Below are 18,984 nucleotides of genomic sequence, written 5' to 3' on the forward strand. Positions count from 1 at the left end.
AAAAACATTAAAACAAGCAGGGCTGTAAAATAAAACAATAAAAAACGCATGCCAGGTCTACACTGGACACGAGTGGAACGATCCAACAAAAGACAACAGAGCCCAGTGATGGATGCACTGGACTCGATCCCCATCAGTGATGCTCGTTCTGTTTATGATGAAATGTTCTGACACTGCATTCAGATGATTTGACACTATAGTGTGATGTCATCAAGTTTAGACACACTTTTCGCTGTGGGGCACGGATGACAACTCTCGTGTCTGGTGTAGACACACAGAAAGTGTCTGCTCTATTTACAAATAAGTTCTATAAGAAGAAAAAAAAAAACTAAACCAGCGGCTTAATGAGATGGAAATATAGACTAGAAAATATATTAACAGGTCCTCCGTCCATGACACTGACTCACTGCTGAGCTGCCGGTTTTAATCTTAACGCCGAGTGGATGGTTAGATGCAATAAAGAAAAATAAAGGTCTTTCCAGCATTAAGGTAATAACATTACTGTTTTTTTAATCATCTTGTTGCAGTTATAAATTTGACTGCTAAATTAATGATAAAGAACTATGTTAAAACTTGTTTTGTAAAATGTCCTTGTCATTTGAATATTGATTTAAAAATCGATTTAAATCATAAATCAGATTTTTTTGTTCTAAAATAAAAACTAAAATCTGGGATTTTTTTATTATTTTTTTAGGCCATTTACTATTGTCCAACTTTAAAAGCAAGTAAAGAAGGCTCCCTTTAAAATCACTTAAGTTGTCAATTACTAAAGTTATTTTTTACATCTTGTGTATTTTGTTGATTATAATGAGAGAACTTGAGTTTAATCGTGAGTACAGTTTATTAATCCGTCCATTTATTAGATTTTCAAAGATTTAATCGTGCAGGTTTAATTTTATTTGTTTCTTGTTTTAGGCTAATTAGGCCTAAATAATGGGAACAAAATTATACAGTGCTTCATGTTTAAACATGCAACAATTTCTTAATCAGTTTACAGACAAATGTTTTTTTCCCCAATAAGTTAAAGGACAGGTAACGAATAACAAAAATGCATGTTGTTTTATTAAAGGAAAAAATATATTTATATTGAAAATATAAATTAAAGTATAGGCATAATATATGAAAATATTGACATTTTGCATATTAATCCATGTAGCCTACCCCCCTAAAATAGGCTACCACTTTTAATGCTCCGATGCAAAGTAAACCACAATTTCTTTTGAATAATATAACGCATAATTAATATAATATAAATAATACTGCACACCTTTTAAATGTGTCAAATCTAAAATATGGTTTAATACCATGTAGCTTAGAGAAAATATAAGCACAGACTCAGGCACAGGCTTGACATTTATCCTGCTTGAATTCGTTCTAAGAAATGCACATAACTTCATAAGTACCAAACTTTTTCGTCTGTGGATATTAAATATATTAAATATTTTAACTACAGTGTTTTTCTTTCATTTTCCCTGACTGAAGCCATCAAATCTAACACATCAGTGAGGCAAAACTGACGTCTATTAGCGAAAATGTGCTTTGATGCGCTTGTTTGATAACTTGTGGTTAAAGCGCCACTCAGCGGTCAAAAGCTGCAAATGCACTTTATACCGCCGCCGGTAAAAAGGGCCTTTTGAATGTCTACTTAGTGTAGTTAAAACCCGGTCAAACCACATCTTAGGTGGATCAGACTGACCTATCTGCTTAACCCTTTAATGCAAACAGAGGCAGCAGTTTAAGTGTTGTTTGGTAAACAGTGCGTGTGATAGTGAGCATGTAATGTAAAGAATTTCAAGGTGGCTGAGTAAGTCTTCCTCCCGAACACAGTACCTGCATCTGTCGCAGCGGTCCGGCCAGCTGCTCCGTCAGTTTGGGCATCTCGTTAGCCTGTGGATGGAGAGAAGCTAATAAAACAACACACAACTGAACAGAGGTGGGTAGAGTACCCAAAAACTGTACTCAAGTAAAAGTAAAAGTACTTCTAGAAATATTTACTCAAGTAAAAGTAAAAGTACTAGTCTTGAATAGTTACTTGAGTAAGAGTAAAAGAGTATCGGATAAAAAATCTACTCAAGTAGTTAGTTACTAGTTACTTTGGGTCATATATACTGAGCCTATTTTTATTTAGATATATAGATAAAATGTATGTAATGTATGTGTGTGTGTATAAATGTATATATTTCATCAGCCTTTACTCCAATTTATGTAATTTATTATAAAACCCTGTCTGTTTACTTAAGTAACAGATATAGGTGTCATGCCATAACATATTTTTAATACGACTGACTTTATATTAAATGTGAATTTAACATTAAAAGTTAATGTGATATAAATATTGCTACTAATCTTTCATTGTTCAGAAAGAGAGCAAATAACATTTACATTATTAAAGATCATTTTCACTGACAGTCTAGATTTCAATCACTCTCAGAAACTCCCATTAAAATCACTGAAACTGTTAACACTGTGAAATCAATATCTTAATTAAAGATTCGTACACACATCTGCACTTTGTTGTTCCTGCGAGAGAATTCGCCAGAAAGAGGTATTCAGTCAGTGAGCGAGTTAAGGAAGCACCGGGATTTTAGCGATGACTCATCTGAACGCCTCTGATTGGCCAATGCTTTAATAAGCTCAATAGAATCATGTGTGATTGGTATAATGCGCAGCGCTGTAAAAACGCATCTATCTCTGGCTCAGCGCCAGCCAGCGATCACAGATCTGAATTCAGCAGCTGTTGCTATGACTTGCTGAACGTACTCGCACCGGTGTGATTGTATTAAAATTAATAAAATCTTAATCGGCTATTTTTTGTCTTTTGGAAGCTGCATTCAACTTGACTCCCCTCTGTTATAAGCCACACACGTACAACAAACTAATGTCACAGTGGTATCGTGTACTGTAATCGAATGTAGCCCAAGTTATTACCTGTTAAACAGTAGACAGCACACGCGGTGTTCATCTAATAAGGATCTCCATCGCTAGCAAATAATATCCTTTGAAGATTTGCTTTCAATTCAGTGCAGTTCCAGCCACGTTTTCAACGCTCTTTCTGTTCTTAAACGCTACAACTCTGAGTGAACCACTTCAGACGCTCAGCGCGTGCGGCAGGGAACTGAACGACTCATTCAAACTGATTCATGAACCAATTCACTCGTTTGCCAATTGGTTTGATCGAGCCTTTGAACAGAATTGGCTCAAAAGAATGAATCATTCGCGAATGGGCATCGCTCATTGCCCAGAGAAAAGTAGACGGCGCGTTTGGAATAAACTGAAGCATTTATAACATTTATTGCATTAAGATAAAGTAACGAGAGGAGCGTCGCCCACAGTAACGAAGTAAAAGTACAGATTTTTCCCCCAAAATTTACTCAAGTAAGAAAAAAGTACCCATCTTTAAATAGACTCCGAAAAGTATTAGTTACCCCAAAAGATTACTCAAGTAAATGTAACGAAGTAAATGTAACTCGTTACTACCCACCTCTACAACTGAACATACAAAATTGCACATCTCTAAACCATGCGTAAAGGGAATAAGATCTGGCAGGCTTCGTGGAAGAGGCTTTAAGTTGTGAACATTGGTTGGATGACGTCAAATAACTTAAAAATGTGGACCGACTTCTGAACAAAAGTGCAACCAGTATTTTCTGGTAATGATGCATAATTATTGACATTGTTGGTGACCATAAAAGGATTAAACTAGTTATTTCAATCATCATCTCTCTATTTCTACAAGCTAAATCTCTAATAGTTTGAAAACCGCATTTGTTATAGTTTTGTACAAACCACTCTTTCCACTACCATTCTTTTAACATCCATATTTTTATGATTTTGGATTGTGAAAGTGTCTGTTTTTAATCTTTTCGGGGGGTAAAGTTTAATGGCTCTATACTGACAGTTGACTAAAGACAAGAAACAGTTTAACTTTGACAATCACCATCCACACGCATCTCAAACAGCATGCGCGGCAAATGTCACAACAGTCAGACTTAACACTGGGTCAACAAATGGTCTGTTTGCACAAAATATTCTTCACTAAGGTGAAGAATATAACACCTGTGCCACCAAAAAGTGTAAGAAATGCTAAATGCTATTAATCATAACAGTCTCACCCAAACATACCATTTGGCAATATGGCTAAAAATGATCATATTGTTTCTATATCGTACAATATATTTATTACGATATTCATTTTCCATTAATGGGGAAAAATTATTTCTACACGTTTGTTAAAGCTTAAAAAGTGAATGTCAACAACTTGTTCGTTCACAAACTCGTGTTTAATCGTACCTAATAATAATTTAGGGCTCCTTTTTTCCCCCCTATATTATGTTTTTAATGTATTTATTTTTCTGGATTGTGCGTTTTAAAAATAAAATAAAAATGAATCATCTAAAACGGTGTTTAATCACATGAATTCATAAAACGTCAAACAAAATGAAAAACGTCAAAAAACATTCTCAAATGAAAACAATATAATTGAACAATTATTTACAGCAAATTATGTGTATTTTGTCTGTCTATGTATATATATATATATATTTATTTCTCAAAAGCATTCAGATATTTTTACACCACAGCATTGTTTAACATTTGATTATGACTCCACATGAAATTGGAAAATGTCCAAATTAACGAAACTTGTCTTCGAAAATTGCTTTTAAGATTTATAGTATCAAATGTATGGCATATTACTGATATCCATTTTGCATTATTCAATGACCATGGCACATGCGTCACAAGTCTTAAATAGAAGCTGGGCCTCTGAATGACCTCATTCCCTGCGTTCATGACCATTTCAAGGTTATTTGGGCCCATAACTGTCATAAGCCATTGACTTCTCTCATATTATATCCCGACCACATTTCAGACATTTCAGCAGCTCATCTGCACTGTAAACACAACACCACCACATGGTTTAGAAACGAGCCAGAGTGCTGAAAATAAGAGCTCTGGAAAATTTCTAATCAAAACAAGAGTATAAAACAAGTAGAATAAGTTACCAATAAAATGAAATATTTGTACCACAGATGTGGAAAAGAACACAAAAGTGGATTGTAGGCGTATTTTTAGACTCAGCGGTTAAATACATAACTTCATTTTGAGTTTAATGTTTTCAATATAACATTTTGAATATAGATATATTAAATTTAAATAACAGAAAATATACTTTTAAATTAAAGTAAACCTGCCAGTAGGTGGCAGCAAGTCTCTGATTTTATCACTGAATCATTCATTCAATTGATTCGCTCAAATGGCCGATTCATTCAGGATAAAGCAAATGACTTTATGAATGGGTACTTGAATCAGATTAATTTAAAAACAGCCATTCATACATACATAAAACCCCGCTGTTTGAGTGGAGATGTGCAGCTGTTACTTTGTTTGAAACTATTTTCGTTTAAGAAATGGAGCAAATACAGGCAATAGTGTTCAGACAATGCAAGTCACTTAATATTAACTTGTTTAATTAACTTTTGTATTAAATCAATATTATTTGCAAACTCCCTTAATCATTAAAAGCTGTATCCTTCGCTCAACATGATCTCACAAAGTTCCATTACAAATCAACACAGCTCCCTACACTGTACAGTGAATCACTTATTTACACACTTTGTTAGTTATAATGAGAGGATTCGTGATCTTGCTGAATTCAGCACTGAACAAAATGCCGTTTTGAGTGGATTCTGATTAACAAGGAATCAACAGATATGTCTGTGATACATTACTCACAGCAAAAACTACGGTGGCTGAGATAGCTCAATGCGCTGCAAATGAAAAAAAGCACATGCAAATATAAAAAAAACACCTGCAAATTAAGAAAACAATCAATCTGACAACATGCGCTGCAAATTCTCAAAACACAAACCAAGAAACGCACTTAAAAAAAAGAAACGTGCTGCAAATAAACGTAACAAACAAATAAAGAAAATGTGCTGAAAAAACAGAAACCTACACTACATCGAAAATATTTAAGTGAACCGCAAAGTGACAAACATGGCTGGGACATATTTATGAATGTTTGCTCTGAAAATATTTTTTTTTTACATTTGTTTTTCTTCTTTCTTTTTTTGTGGATATTATTAGCCTAAATAAGCTGACGAAATGCACAGTTACTGTAATTGTAAAATATTCTATAAGCTGGCTAACTTTTACAACTTACCTTACAAAAACTAACCATAGCCTATGGTTTTACTAATGAAGTTAAATAATAAATAAATGTATAATATATAAAAAAAGCATTTGCATTGTTTTTGTATTTGGTTGTGTTGCAAGTATTTGCAGAACATGTACTGTCAAAATTAGGGATGTTCATTTCGGTTATTTTCCAAACCGACAATCTGTTTTTACGACGATCATTAACCAATTATTAACCATTAAAAGACAAGATTATTTTAAATTAAAATTGAATCAAATTAGAAAGGATAAGAGTCTGCGACTCATTACAAATAATAATATTAGTTTCCTGGGAATTCATTTTACATGTGCAAAAAGCAGCAAGCAACAGAACATGAGGATTCACATGATCTTCATATCACATCACACACCTGCAGTGCTTCTGCAAGCGGAGAAATACATAATAAAGGCTATATATATATATATATATATATATATATATATATATATATATATTAGGAATAAACAGGCCTATGAGAGAAATATATTTTTACTTAATAAATTAAGAAAATGAATGAATGAACATTTTTGTGCTCCACGAAAGGAAACCAGATGGCAGAAAGCGGTAACCTATTTTTCTTCAGGCTTATAGCCTATTGCAAAAGCAAAAAGATTTGTTTTTATTGTCAATGTACACAAGTAAAGGAAAATCTTTTACAATTCTGATCATCTTAATGACTAAAAGGAGAAGTTGCTTCCACTGTTAGAAGGAAGAGTACATTTTTAATTTAAAAAAACAAATTGCCATGGGGTGGGGTGGGGCGCATTTAAGTCTCAAGATGTTTTTTCAAAAGTTGAACTTGCATTAATTTTACATGGCTTTTTAAACATGTGGATCTCTTGTGCGAGACGCAAGTGAAACAGTAGATTTCCCTCTAGAAAATACATGAAATATTAATCTGTGTGAACAGCTTGGTTTCAGTTTTGACATAAACAAGATCTTCTCAGCACTGATGTTCTCTTTCCCTGTGATATTTGCAATCATCAATGCAGCAGCTCCACATCTAGTAGCTACAACTGGACAAGATAACAAGTACATTATAATGCAACGACACTTACATCATCATCACATCTTGTGCACCACTGAAAAGGCTGCCTCCTTAATGCACACCTAAAATTGTGGATTTTTCTTTTAAATTCAAGGAATATTCGAAATTCGAAAAAAAAAAAAAAAAATTACAGCCCCAGTGCTCCTAAATATTTTTCATAGTGGCACGCAGTAGTTTTCAGTCGCAAATGCACTTGAACTCCATAGGTTCATGCAGGGCTGCACATCATTTTCTCTGCCGTTACTTCATCTCCACCACAATCATTAGACCGGTTTTGTTTCGTCTTTGACAGAGCATATAGGAAATGTTGAAATAGCACCATTCTACTGAACAAAATTTATTTCAAATTCATTTCAAACACTTTCAAGGACCTATATTTGTTTTCAAGTACTTTCCAGGCCTTGAAGCCATGTGTCTGATATTCAAGTACTTTCAAGCGCTCTCAAGAAGCGTGGGAACCCTGTTTAATGCAGGTCTGTGACCTAGAATTCTATAGAACAAGGACAAGAGTCATGAACGCAAAATCTAAGTGAACAACCTTCGTGCTTATTTATTTATTTTTTTGGTAACCAACCTGCTGATCTCACAGGCCACACGGCCTTTCATCTCGATGACATCAAAGGAAGTGGCGAATCCCAGGCGCCGTATCACACGCTTCCTGCACTTCAGCTCATCCATCTGCAGCACGCTACATGCTTTCTTTAGGTCATGCTTCGCTACTTTAATGTCGCCTGCAATCTGAATCACACGAGCACACTGACAGTGAGAAAAGACACTTCCTGTTTTAAATTTCACACACACATACACCCTTTTAGGTCTCCACAAACAAATGACATGTGTAAACATGTAAGTGTAATGTATTAATGCACTGAATTTACACTGTCAAAGCATCTTACAAAGCCAGTGTATGCAGAGCTCCACCATCTGTCTAAAAAGCACAAAACATGGCAAAAAGTAGTCTAATTTAGGAATAATAAACTGCAGAGTACTGTTTTTACTCAAGATCATTCAATATCCTTAAAGTAATTTAGAGTGGATTCCTGAGAAATTACTACTCTTTCTTTAAAAGAAAAAATGTAACTAGTCTTATTGTATAACAGCACTGGCAACTCAGTACTAGTCAAAAGTTATAAATGCTGCATTTATTCAGAACCTCTTCAGAACTACTTAATCCCATTATCATTGGTGTGCTATATTTTATCATTCCTTTAACTAGAGTAATGACAATTGCATTATTCAGAATGACATCACCGACCTGTATTGACAGAGAGGATTATATATCTAAATCATGTAAAAACTAGCTAGCTAAAATTAAATAATTTCACTAAAAGTTGAATCAGAAAGGTTAATGGTGTTGGTCCGCTATGTTGCAGCTGATTCAGCCCTTACAAGACTCATCGTGTGAGTGGCTCTAATGCCATTATCCACTTTAAGGCTTATCTGAGATCTTTCTAAAGTGATTCAGACACAGACTGAAAACAGGACACTGAGAAGAGCTGAATTGTTTTCATTAAAAAAGGCAATAATCTCTCACTCTTCCAAAAACCACATCCAACGATCAACAATACATACTTCAGCATTAACTAATCATGCTGTGCTGTATATTACTAAAGCTAATGTGTGGTCTAAATGCCATGACCTACATTCATGCAAACTAAGACATGAGCTCAATGAGCGATTGTACTTCACAATAACCAGAAACTATTTCCCTATTCTACAAGAGACTCAAACGCATTCAAAAACATAGGTTTACAATAGACGGAAAAAAAAAAAAAGTAATTTTAAATGATTTAATAATTCAGTATATAATCAAAGCATAAAATATTTTGGTAACACTTTACAATAAGGTCTCATTTGTTAACATTTGTCAATGTATTAACTAACATGAACTAACAATGAGCCAGACATTTGTATTTATTTATTTAGTATTTATTAATCTATTAAGTTAATGTTAATGAAAATACAGTTATTGTTTGTTCTTGTTAGTTCACAGTGCATTAACTAATCTTAAATACAACTGTTGATTTTAATAATGTAGTGGTAAATGTTGAAATTAACATTAAGATCATTAAATGCTATAGAAGTATTTTTCATGCTTAGTTCATGTTAACTAATACAGCTAACTACTGTTAACTAATGAACCTTATTGTAAAGTGTTACTAATATTTAAAATAAAAAGATAAATATAATAAGCAATGTAAAATACACAGTAAATGTGCAGAATTACAGTTTTTTTTACGATATTCAAGTATTAAAAAATAAGTGTAAAATTAATATTATAAATAATAATTTCTAAAAATAATGTACAGTACAGACCAAAGGTTTGGACACACCTTCTCATTCAAAGAGTTTTCTTTATTTTCATGACTATGAAAATTGTAGATTCACACTGAAGACATCAAAACTATGAATTAACACATGTGGAATTATATACATAACAAAAAAGTGTGAAACAACTGAAAATATGTCATATTCAAGGTTCTTCAAAGTAGCCACCTTTTGCTTTGATTACTGCTTTGCACACTCTTGGCATTCTCTTGATGAGCTTCAAGAGGTAGACACCTGAAATGGTCTTCCAACAGTCTTAAAGGAGTTCCCCGAGAGATGCTTAGCACTTGTTGGGCCTTTTGCCTTCTGTCTGTGGTCCAGCTTACCCCTAAACCAACTCGATTGGGTTCAGGTCCGGTGACTGTGGAGGCCAGGTCATCTGGCGCAGCACCCCATCACTCTCCTTCTTGGTCAAATAGCCCTTGATGCCTTCAGTGTGACTCTACAATTTTCATAGTCATGAAAATAAAGAAAACTCTTTGAATAAGAAGGTGTGTCCAAACTTTTGGTCTGTACTGCAAATAATTACAAGCAAAGTATATTTAAATATTTCATAAGTAATACAATTTAAACAGTATATATTTTAAGTATCATAGTATTTTTGCAGTATTTAAACATTAAAGCTTCACATTATGTAAAAAAACTAATTTACTCACAATAAAAAATTTAATTAAACATTTTATACTTTGCAAGCCCATCTTGTCTGCATTAGGCAATGTCTAGTATCTCTTGGCTGCTTTGAAGGTTTAGTTCTGGGTTAATCCCTATAGATCTTTATAAGACAGGGTTGATCTAACCAAAGGTATTATCTGGTTTGGAGAGATATCCCCAAGTCCCCATAATGCATCTGACCATTTTTTTCCATAACACGCACACCAACAACAAATATATAAGCCACGCACAACGTCTGCAGGGAACGTATTAAAACAAAAACACTTATCCCCTTAATGCCGTTGCACAATGTGAGTGACTTTGGGGCCATATGATTGTTTGTGATCCGATTTGAGCACCCATTCACCCTGCACTAATAATGCCTTTCAAAGTACCAGAACTAATTGTGGAACTACCCACTTTCGGGCATTTTCACACCACCAGAACTGGGTGCGATTTTAGTACCGGACTGCCTTTTCTGAGAACCAAATTAGCTCCTACTCCGGAGCAGGGTCTAACCAGCTCAACTTGTACTAAGCGTGATGTAAGTAGACATTGACTGGCCAGACGTTCGAAAACGCCCTCACCCGCCATGATTTAAAACACAGCGTCACTATGTCGGAACGGTTCGGTATGTGCTATGTTTATAGAAAAATTATACAAAAACAAAAACAAAAAAAAGATAAAAAAAAAGAGTATTCTATCTAACTACGAGTAACAGCACAAATAAATACACTAGAGTAAAGATACAAATAAAGTAAACAGTGATTTTCAGTTTGGTTTTTTTTAGGGAGGTCTAGCATTAGTTTTTAGGTACAGAAATTAAAGTAATCAAATGTAAAACGCCATTGCATATTTGACTTTATAAATTAAAGATTATTCTTTATTAAAGTTACAAAAGCTTTTTAATCAAGAGCAGTGAGTGATTTCTGTGTTGTTGCTGTTTGATTAATATAAAGACTGTCACTTTAAGAGAATGCACTGATCCAGTCGGCCTACGTTCAGCCGGATACTCGGATGTCTTCTGTAGGATACTTACCAAGACGGACATTGACCATTTTTGTGTGAATTTGTCCATTTAAACACAATACTTCAGAGAGAGCTTAATATTTGCATGCTTCAGATGAGCCCACGCACAAATCTTCTTGTGTCCTTTGGCACTTAAATGTTTAAACTGACAAAGCTTAAATGAGTTTAGTTTAAACACAGATATCAACGTGTGCTGTTCAGGTCTCATCTGTCTGCGCACACTGTCATGGTTTGTCCATTTTCTTTTCCAAACATCTCGTCAACTTATTTCACAAGTATGATGAACAACAATAGATGGACGGACGCAGAAGTGCAGGCACTTGTAGCAAATGTAGCACTGCCATTGTCGTTGGAGATTCTTAATACAATATACTATTAGTCCTCCTTTCTGTTCTTTCAGTCGCTTTTCGTATACGTGTACGAAGTACACACGGTCAGTGCGAATGCAACCCTTTAAAACTAAAGCCATAGGAAATGACATCAACCCCTTCTGGTGAGCCTTTATACAATAGAGCCATATTTTAAATGACATTTGCGACTCCAGCACGGACCAGAAAAAGGTTGGATCCATGAAAAGTAATGACATTTATATCAGTCCCACCGTAACTCCTGCACATTCACTCATCTTATAGTGGATTCACCAGTGCTTTCTTCTCACACAGAGTGTTAACGGCCTCCAGATTGGGGTCGCTGTGCAGGGGGTGCGTGTACAGCCTGTGCTCGAACGCCTCCACCTTCTGAATGACCTTCTTCAGCGCTGGATCCTTGATGCCCATGTCGTCTATGGGATCTAGCAGAGGAACGCCATCTGGGAAACGTTTCTGCACCTCCTGGAAACCACAAACATAAGCAGTCATGTGCTTTTATCTTTATAACCTCTCAAATGATTATAATGACCATCAGTCAACACCTTCCATTAGGAGAACGGCTGAGATGATCCAACAGAAAAAGAAATTCACACGGCTGCTCCTATATCGATCCATCTATCTATCTATCTATCTATATATCTATCTGGGATGTAACAATGCACATGTGTGGGGGTAGGGGTTTATATGAATGTATCTCTATGTTTATATGTATACAGTAGCAGATATTTGTTCTTGTTTAAGCATAAATTCACCTATATTTGTTCAATTTCTCAGGAAACAAGACTTTGTATGTTCAGTTTGCATTTCAAGTGAATGTATCTTAATTTAAGGATGTTTGGTTTGGATACCTGTCTTAGTCTTTTTATTTATTTATTAATTTAATTTTAGTTTTTTTTAATAAAATAAATAAAAAAAGCATGTGGCACAGAGGTTGCGTAAGAACATTTATTCAGCAACCACAATCACAAACAACATAAGATGTTTAGACTTATTACAGTTTGTCACTGAGAAGGTTTGATGGCAGATTTACACGAAAGGCAGGTGGTGTGAAGGAACAGACTGACAGTAATACACATTCAAGCAGAATGTCTTCTGACTATCAGCGCTAGCAGGAAGGTTGTGAAGACCGATATTGGGGAGGTGATTACATTTTAACTGACTTATGTAACTATGACCATTTAAAAAAAATAATTAAATGAATAGTGTGAATAGTATATCAATACATATCTACCCAAATGTGTGTGTGTGTGCTGACCTGTATGGATTTGAGCATGCTCTGCCGGTTTTCATACGGCCGCAGGTCTTTGGGGATGTAGAGGCACACAGAGCTAATGGAGGTGATGAGATGAAGAATCACAGGAACAACCTGAAAGACAAACAAACAGTTCTGATTGGACGAACCTCCTTTGGCTGCCTCTGCACGAAGGACTTAATGCCATGGCCATATTTGACCAAAACCCCAGTGAGAAGCTGAAAGGGTTGAATCTAAACGCATTTAGCAGCACCGGCAGATACATAAAGCAGAGTTTACAAGCCCACGGAGATGAGGAAGAAAAACAAGACATCCAGCCTCAAGCCTCTGTAGCTCCGGCTAAATCGCTTAAAGGAATAGTTCACCCAAAAATCTAAATTATGTCATTAATAACTCACCCTCATGTCTTTCCAAACCTGTAAGACCTCAGTTTATCTTTGGAACACAGTGTGACGAGTGGGGCGGGGCCGAGGGACATGGGAGCGAGGCCGGTGGAGTGATTGGAGATGAGCTACACCTGTTCGACCCACCGGTCTCGAGGCCCACGGAGGAGATGGAAGGATATAAAACTGGAGCGACGACAGTGAAGGACGAGAGAGGACCAGGCCTGGACTTTTAGTTGTGTTTTGGTTTTATTTTGTGCGCACCAGTCATCCGTGAGGGGCTGGTGCGCTGTTTTGTGTTTATTTTGAATAATTAAATGTTATTTGATTGTCCGCCGGTTCCCGCCTCCTTCTTCCGGATGAATATGAAAGGTTTTATCATTACAGTGGTGCCGAAGCCCGGGAGAAGGAGGGACGCGCTGCTGAAGATACCTCGCCGCTGTGGGGAATCCGCGGTGCCATCGAGCAGGCGAGGAGGATGCCGCCATGGACGCTCGAGGCGGTGGGCTGGAGCGAGTTGCCGGGGACGGGCGAGCTCGCTACCGGCCGCCCACGATGTGGAGAGACGGCTGCCGTCCGTGAGGGAGCGGAGGAGTCGGCGCTGTTCGCCAGGTGGCCGGAGCCTGCTGCCATCCGCCAGAACGGGGAGGAGCAGGGAACAGGGGACTCCTGCCGGCTGCCCAAAACCGGAGGAGCCGTCGCCGTCCACCGGGCGGCGGAGGAGTGTCGTGCCGTCCGCCGAGGGCAGTCCAGTGGCACCGCCAGGCACCGCGGAGGAGATCACCCAGCTGGTGGATGGCCGAGCAGCAGTGCGTCTGGGAACCGGATTTTTTTTTTTCTCCTCTCTCCCCTCTCTCGTCTCTGTCGCTCCTCCTTCCATCTCCTTTTCTCTCGCCTCGCCTGTCCTACCCCCAGGTTCCCGCAGGTCCCCGTGAGCGGTCCCCCCCGGAGGGAGGGGGGGGGGAGTAGAGCGCAGTCTCGGGAGTACCCCCCGGCCTGCGAGGGGCGATGGGGGTATGTGACGAGTGGGGCGGGGCCGAGGGACATGGGAGCGAGGCCGGTGGAGTGATTGGAGATGAGCTACACCTGTTCGACCCACCGGTCTCGAGGCCCATGGAGGAGATGGAAGGATATAAAACTGGAGCGACGACAGTGAAGGACGAGAGACGACCAGGCCTGGACTTTTAGTTGTGTTTTGGTTTTATTTTGTGCGCACCAGTCGTCCGTGAGGGGCTGGTGCGCTGTGTTGTGTTTATTTTGAATAATTAATGTTATTTGATTGTCCGCCGGTTCCCGCCTCCTTCTTCCGGATGAATATGAAAGGTTTTATCATTACACACAGTTTAAGATATTTTAGATTTAGTCCGAGAGCTCTCAGTCCCTCCATTGAAGCTGTGTGTACAGTATACTGTTCATGTCCAGAAAGGTAATAAAAACATCATCAAAGTAGTCCATGTGACATCAGAGGGTCAGTTAGAACTTGTTGAAGCATCGGAAATACATTTTGGTCCAAAACTAGCAAAAACTATGACTTTATTCAGCATTGTCTTCTCTTCCGTGTCTGTTGTGAGAGAGAGTTCAAAACAAAGCAGTTTGTCATATCCGGTTCACGAACGAATCATTCGATGTAACCAGATCTTTTTGAACCAGTTCACCAAATTGAACTGAATCGTTTTAAACTGTTCACGTCTCCAATACACATTAATCCACAAATGACTTAAGCTGTGAACTTTTTTAATGTGGCTGACACTCCCTCGGAGTTAAAACAAACCAATATCCCGGAGTAATTCATTTACTCAAACAGTACACTGACTGAACTGATGTGAAGAGAGAACTGAAGATGAACACCGAGCCGAGCCAGATAATTACTCGTTCACGAGTCAAGAACCGGTTGCATCGGTTTTCGGATCACCAGTAGTGCTTTCGGACAGTTCGATTCAATAAACCAGTTGAAGAAAATGGTTCACCGGTTCTTTTGCGCTCGACGTATAATGGCGTCATTTGCGATGATTGCCCTTGATTCAAGCCTTCGGTTTACCCGCGCTCATAACACTAGCACAGAATCAGTTCAGAATCAATCACCAAAAGAATCAGTTCGGTTCAGACGCTCTGTGTGTCGGTCTGCTTCACGCTGAATCACACATGCGCAGTATCATCAGCTCCTCGATTCTTCTTATCTGACTCGGCTCGGTGTTCATCTTCAGTTCTCTCTTCACATCAGTTCAGTCAGTGTACTGTTTGAGTAAATTAATTACTCTGGGATATTGGTTTGTTTTAACTCAGAGGGAGTATCAGCCACATTAAAAAAGTTAACAGCTTAAGTCATTTGTGGATTAATGCGTATTGGAGACGAGAACCGTTTAAAACGATTCAGTTCAATTTGATCGACTGGTTCTAAAAGATCCGGTTACTTTGAGTGATTCGTTCGCGAACCGGATATGACAAACTGCTTTGTTTTGAACTCTCTCTAACAACAGACACGGAAGAGAAGACAATGCTGAATAAAGTCATAGTTTTTGCTATTTTTTGGACCAAATTGTATTTTTGATGCTTCAAAATATTCTAACTGACCCTCTGATGTCACATGGACTACTTTGAAACTGTGTGTACGGTATACGGTCCATGTCCAGAAAGGTAAGAAAAACATCATCAATGGAGGGACTGAGAGCTCTCAGACTAAATCTAAAATATCTTAAAATGCGTTCCGAAGATAAACAGAGGTCTTTCGGGTTTGGAACGACATGAGAGTGAGTTATTAATGACATAATTTAGATTTTTGGGTGAACTATCCCTTTAATATTTGAGGAAAGGAAAAATGACAAAAACCCTGCAATCAGAGTTGTAACAAGGTGCTTTGTGACAGACAAATTTCTCTAGTAGATCATGCTGTAAAAATGCGATCAGCACCAGCATTTTGAGCTCCAGCCATCTGACATCTTTTTAAAAAAAAAAAGTCCCCATATTCCACAAAACAGGGTCAAGTCTGCAGAATCTGGATTAGCCCAAAGGCTGTCAACATGATTACAGGGCTCACAAAAAAATGTATATTCCCTGGTAGTCCTTCAGGAAGGCATTTTTAAGATTTTGGTAGACCAAAATGTATTTAACCACCAGAATAAAACAAAAAACAAAAAAACATTTTTATCTTAGACTATTATCTAAACAACACTGTACTTTGACACAACAGCAGAAAGTAGTAGCATACAGGGATGTAACCAGGGGTTAAAGCAAACAAGAATCCTGAGCCTGAACTTTCTCCCGGGGGCAGGCATGCAATGACTGTGACCAACTTTGACATTTGAAAGGATACTATGGCAGAGTTATTGGTTTTCATTTTCATGAATATATGATTGACCTGAAGAATGAAAGCTGTATCATACACTTGGAAAATTATGAGTTATATCACCGCTTATCGAAACTAGGGATGTGACACTTTCCAGCATGATTAAACTGTTTAAATTCATTTAATTTTAATATTATTTGGCCACATGCAGAAACTTTTATTTTGAAATCATGATGTACAATACATGACATATTTAGAAATAGGTTGATTTATTCTCTTGTGTTGGCAAAGGTTTTAAATGATTTACATTACAAATCTAGTTTAATAACGTTACACTGTTTTCCCAGATGAATGTTAATATTCGTGGGTGGGTTTTTGTTAAATGTGAGCCAAAAATCATAATCAACAATTAAACTGTGACGAGTGGGGCGGGGCCGAGGGACATGGGAGCGAGGCCGGTGGAGTGATTGGAGATGAACTACACCTGTTCGACCCACCGGTCTCGAGGCCCACGGAGGAGATGGAAGGATATAAAACTGGAGCGACGACAGTGAAGGACGAGAGAGGACCAGGCCTGGGCTTTTAGTTGTGTTTTGGTTTTTATTTGCGTGTTTTGTGTTTATTTTGAAATTAAATGTTATTTGATTGTCCGCCGGTTCCCGCCTTCTTCTTCCCGATGATTATTAGAGTTGATATCGTTACATAAACGAACCAAAGACTTAAACTACTTCAGTCTGTGTGCATTAAATTTATTTAATACACAAGTTTCACAATTTGAGTTGAATTAATGAAATTAACTTTTCCACAACATTCTAATTTATTGAGATGCACCTGTATATGTGTTCAGGTGGCAGGTTTTATAGTTCTGGGGCTGGATTCACAAAACATTCTTAAGAATGAAATTCTTCTTATATACCAATTTCTTCTTATTTTCTAACTTTTTTATATATTATATTTTATATAATATTTTTTATTTCCCAAAAATTTTTCTCAAGAATGTTTTTAATTTTTTTATTAAGATTGTTCTTAAGACAAAACCTAAGAAGACTTCAAATTCTTGAAAATAATCTTCTTAATAATCATCGTAAATAACTTTATAAATTTAGGACAGCCCCAGACTTGTCTTAAATCCCAAACAATACAAATTATTTACAAATTAATTCTACATATAATACATAATGTAGGAGGACTAGGGATGTGCACAAGTTTTCTGATGGCACAGCGATGACTGTAAATGTAAACATGATCGCTCATGATTAGCCTGTGTGTGACGCTGCTTTTTGCTGACTTCAAAACTCATTAGCAGGTCTAAAACGAGTCAGATAGGGAGCTTTAATTGAACGCCGTTAATTTGAGCTTATAAATACATAATCTTTGGCAGTAGCGCATATGAATGTGCATGATGCATTTGCTGTAGAAGCGCGGACTCCTATACCAGAAGCGTTCACTCAGATGAGAGCACATCTGTTCAAAAACAGCCCGCATTAAAAACGTGAAGCTGAGCGCCAGTCAAAGTCGCAACAAAAATATACAGTCTATGGTGCATGCTTATTATGATTTTTAGGGTAATCTACCAGAAGCGCAAAAAGACAAGAGTAAGTTAAGCTGCGCATCATGTATTCATTCTGATAACGGCTGTTATTTACTTCTTAAGAAAAAAATTAAGATGTTCTTTAGAATATATTTGAGAACTTAAGAATTTTTCAAGAATTGCACTTAAGAACATTCTTACGAACTTTGTGGAATTTATATTAAGAAATTTCTTAATTTCTTAAGATTTTCGTGAATCCGGCCCCTGGTCTCTGATCTGTCTACTTTGGTGGCTTCCTGTACATGGTTGAGGTAAGCTTTGTTTCTACATAAAATCTAATCTGGTGTGGCATTTCAGGGTCACGTTTCCTATCAAGTTCCCAGTGTCACTCTCTCACCTGCATCTCGCCCTTTTCTCCTGGGCCTGCCGGTTTGGCTGCCTCCGTGGCTGCATTTTTCATGTTAAAGAGTGCTGTAATAACAGCCCGTTACAGAGGATGCCAAGGCTTCGACGGGGATAATAGGTTTAGGATCAGAGAGTTTTTGTGTCAGTGTGTTGGCTGTCACCTGAACAAAAATGTCTGGAGAAATGCTTTACTCATGCAGCTCACGCAAAATTTTAATCAGTCATCATTTTCATTACAGTGTGTTACCTTTAGTAACTGTTTGCCCACCGCTGGGCTCATCTTCTCATCCACCATGAATATGACTATTCCCCTCTCGTCCATTCCTCTTCTGCCGGCACGTCCTGACATCTGGATATACTATTCAGAGGTGTTCTAATGTGCAGGGTTTGTGGAAAAAAACAAAACAAAACAAAAACACTTTACTGCAGTGTTTGGGGGAAAAAATAAAGAAAAACTGTTTGTACTTAAAAAAAAAAACATGCTAATTGATTAAACATACCTTAGCATATACAGATTTTCTTTTTATT

The 18,984-nt window shown here is 37.3% G+C and overlaps 1 protein-coding gene across 2 annotated transcripts; it reads right to left on the bottom strand.

Moving 5' to 3' along the window:
* Window positions 1–1,657: 1,657 nt before the first annotated feature.
* Window positions 1,658–18,504, bottom strand: LOC132132851 (exosome RNA helicase MTR4-like). Of its 2 annotated transcripts, none has more exons than XM_059545379.1 (5): window positions 18,449–18,504; window positions 12,858–12,968; window positions 11,876–12,064; window positions 7,801–7,964; window positions 1,658–1,887 (listed from the first exon to the last, which is right to left on the bottom strand). In XM_059545379.1, exons 1-5 carry the CDS (start codon window positions 18,452–18,454, stop codon window positions 1,866–1,868), a joined length of 492 nt encoding a protein of 163 aa, XP_059401362.1. In that variant the 5' UTR covers window positions 18,455–18,504; the 3' UTR covers window positions 1,658–1,865. The 2 variants fall into 2 exon arrangements, with proteins under 2 accessions (XP_059401362.1, XP_059401361.1); XM_059545378.1 differs by lacking the exon at window positions 1,658–1,887 and adding an exon at window positions 7,614–7,716.
* Window positions 18,505–18,984: the final 480 nt, after the last annotated feature.

The sequence above is a fragment of the Carassius carassius genome, chromosome 49 (genome assembly GCF_963082965.1).
Source record: "Carassius carassius chromosome 49, fCarCar2.1, whole genome shotgun sequence".
In the NCBI taxonomy this organism is placed as follows: Eukaryota; Metazoa; Chordata; class Actinopteri; order Cypriniformes; family Cyprinidae; genus Carassius; species Carassius carassius.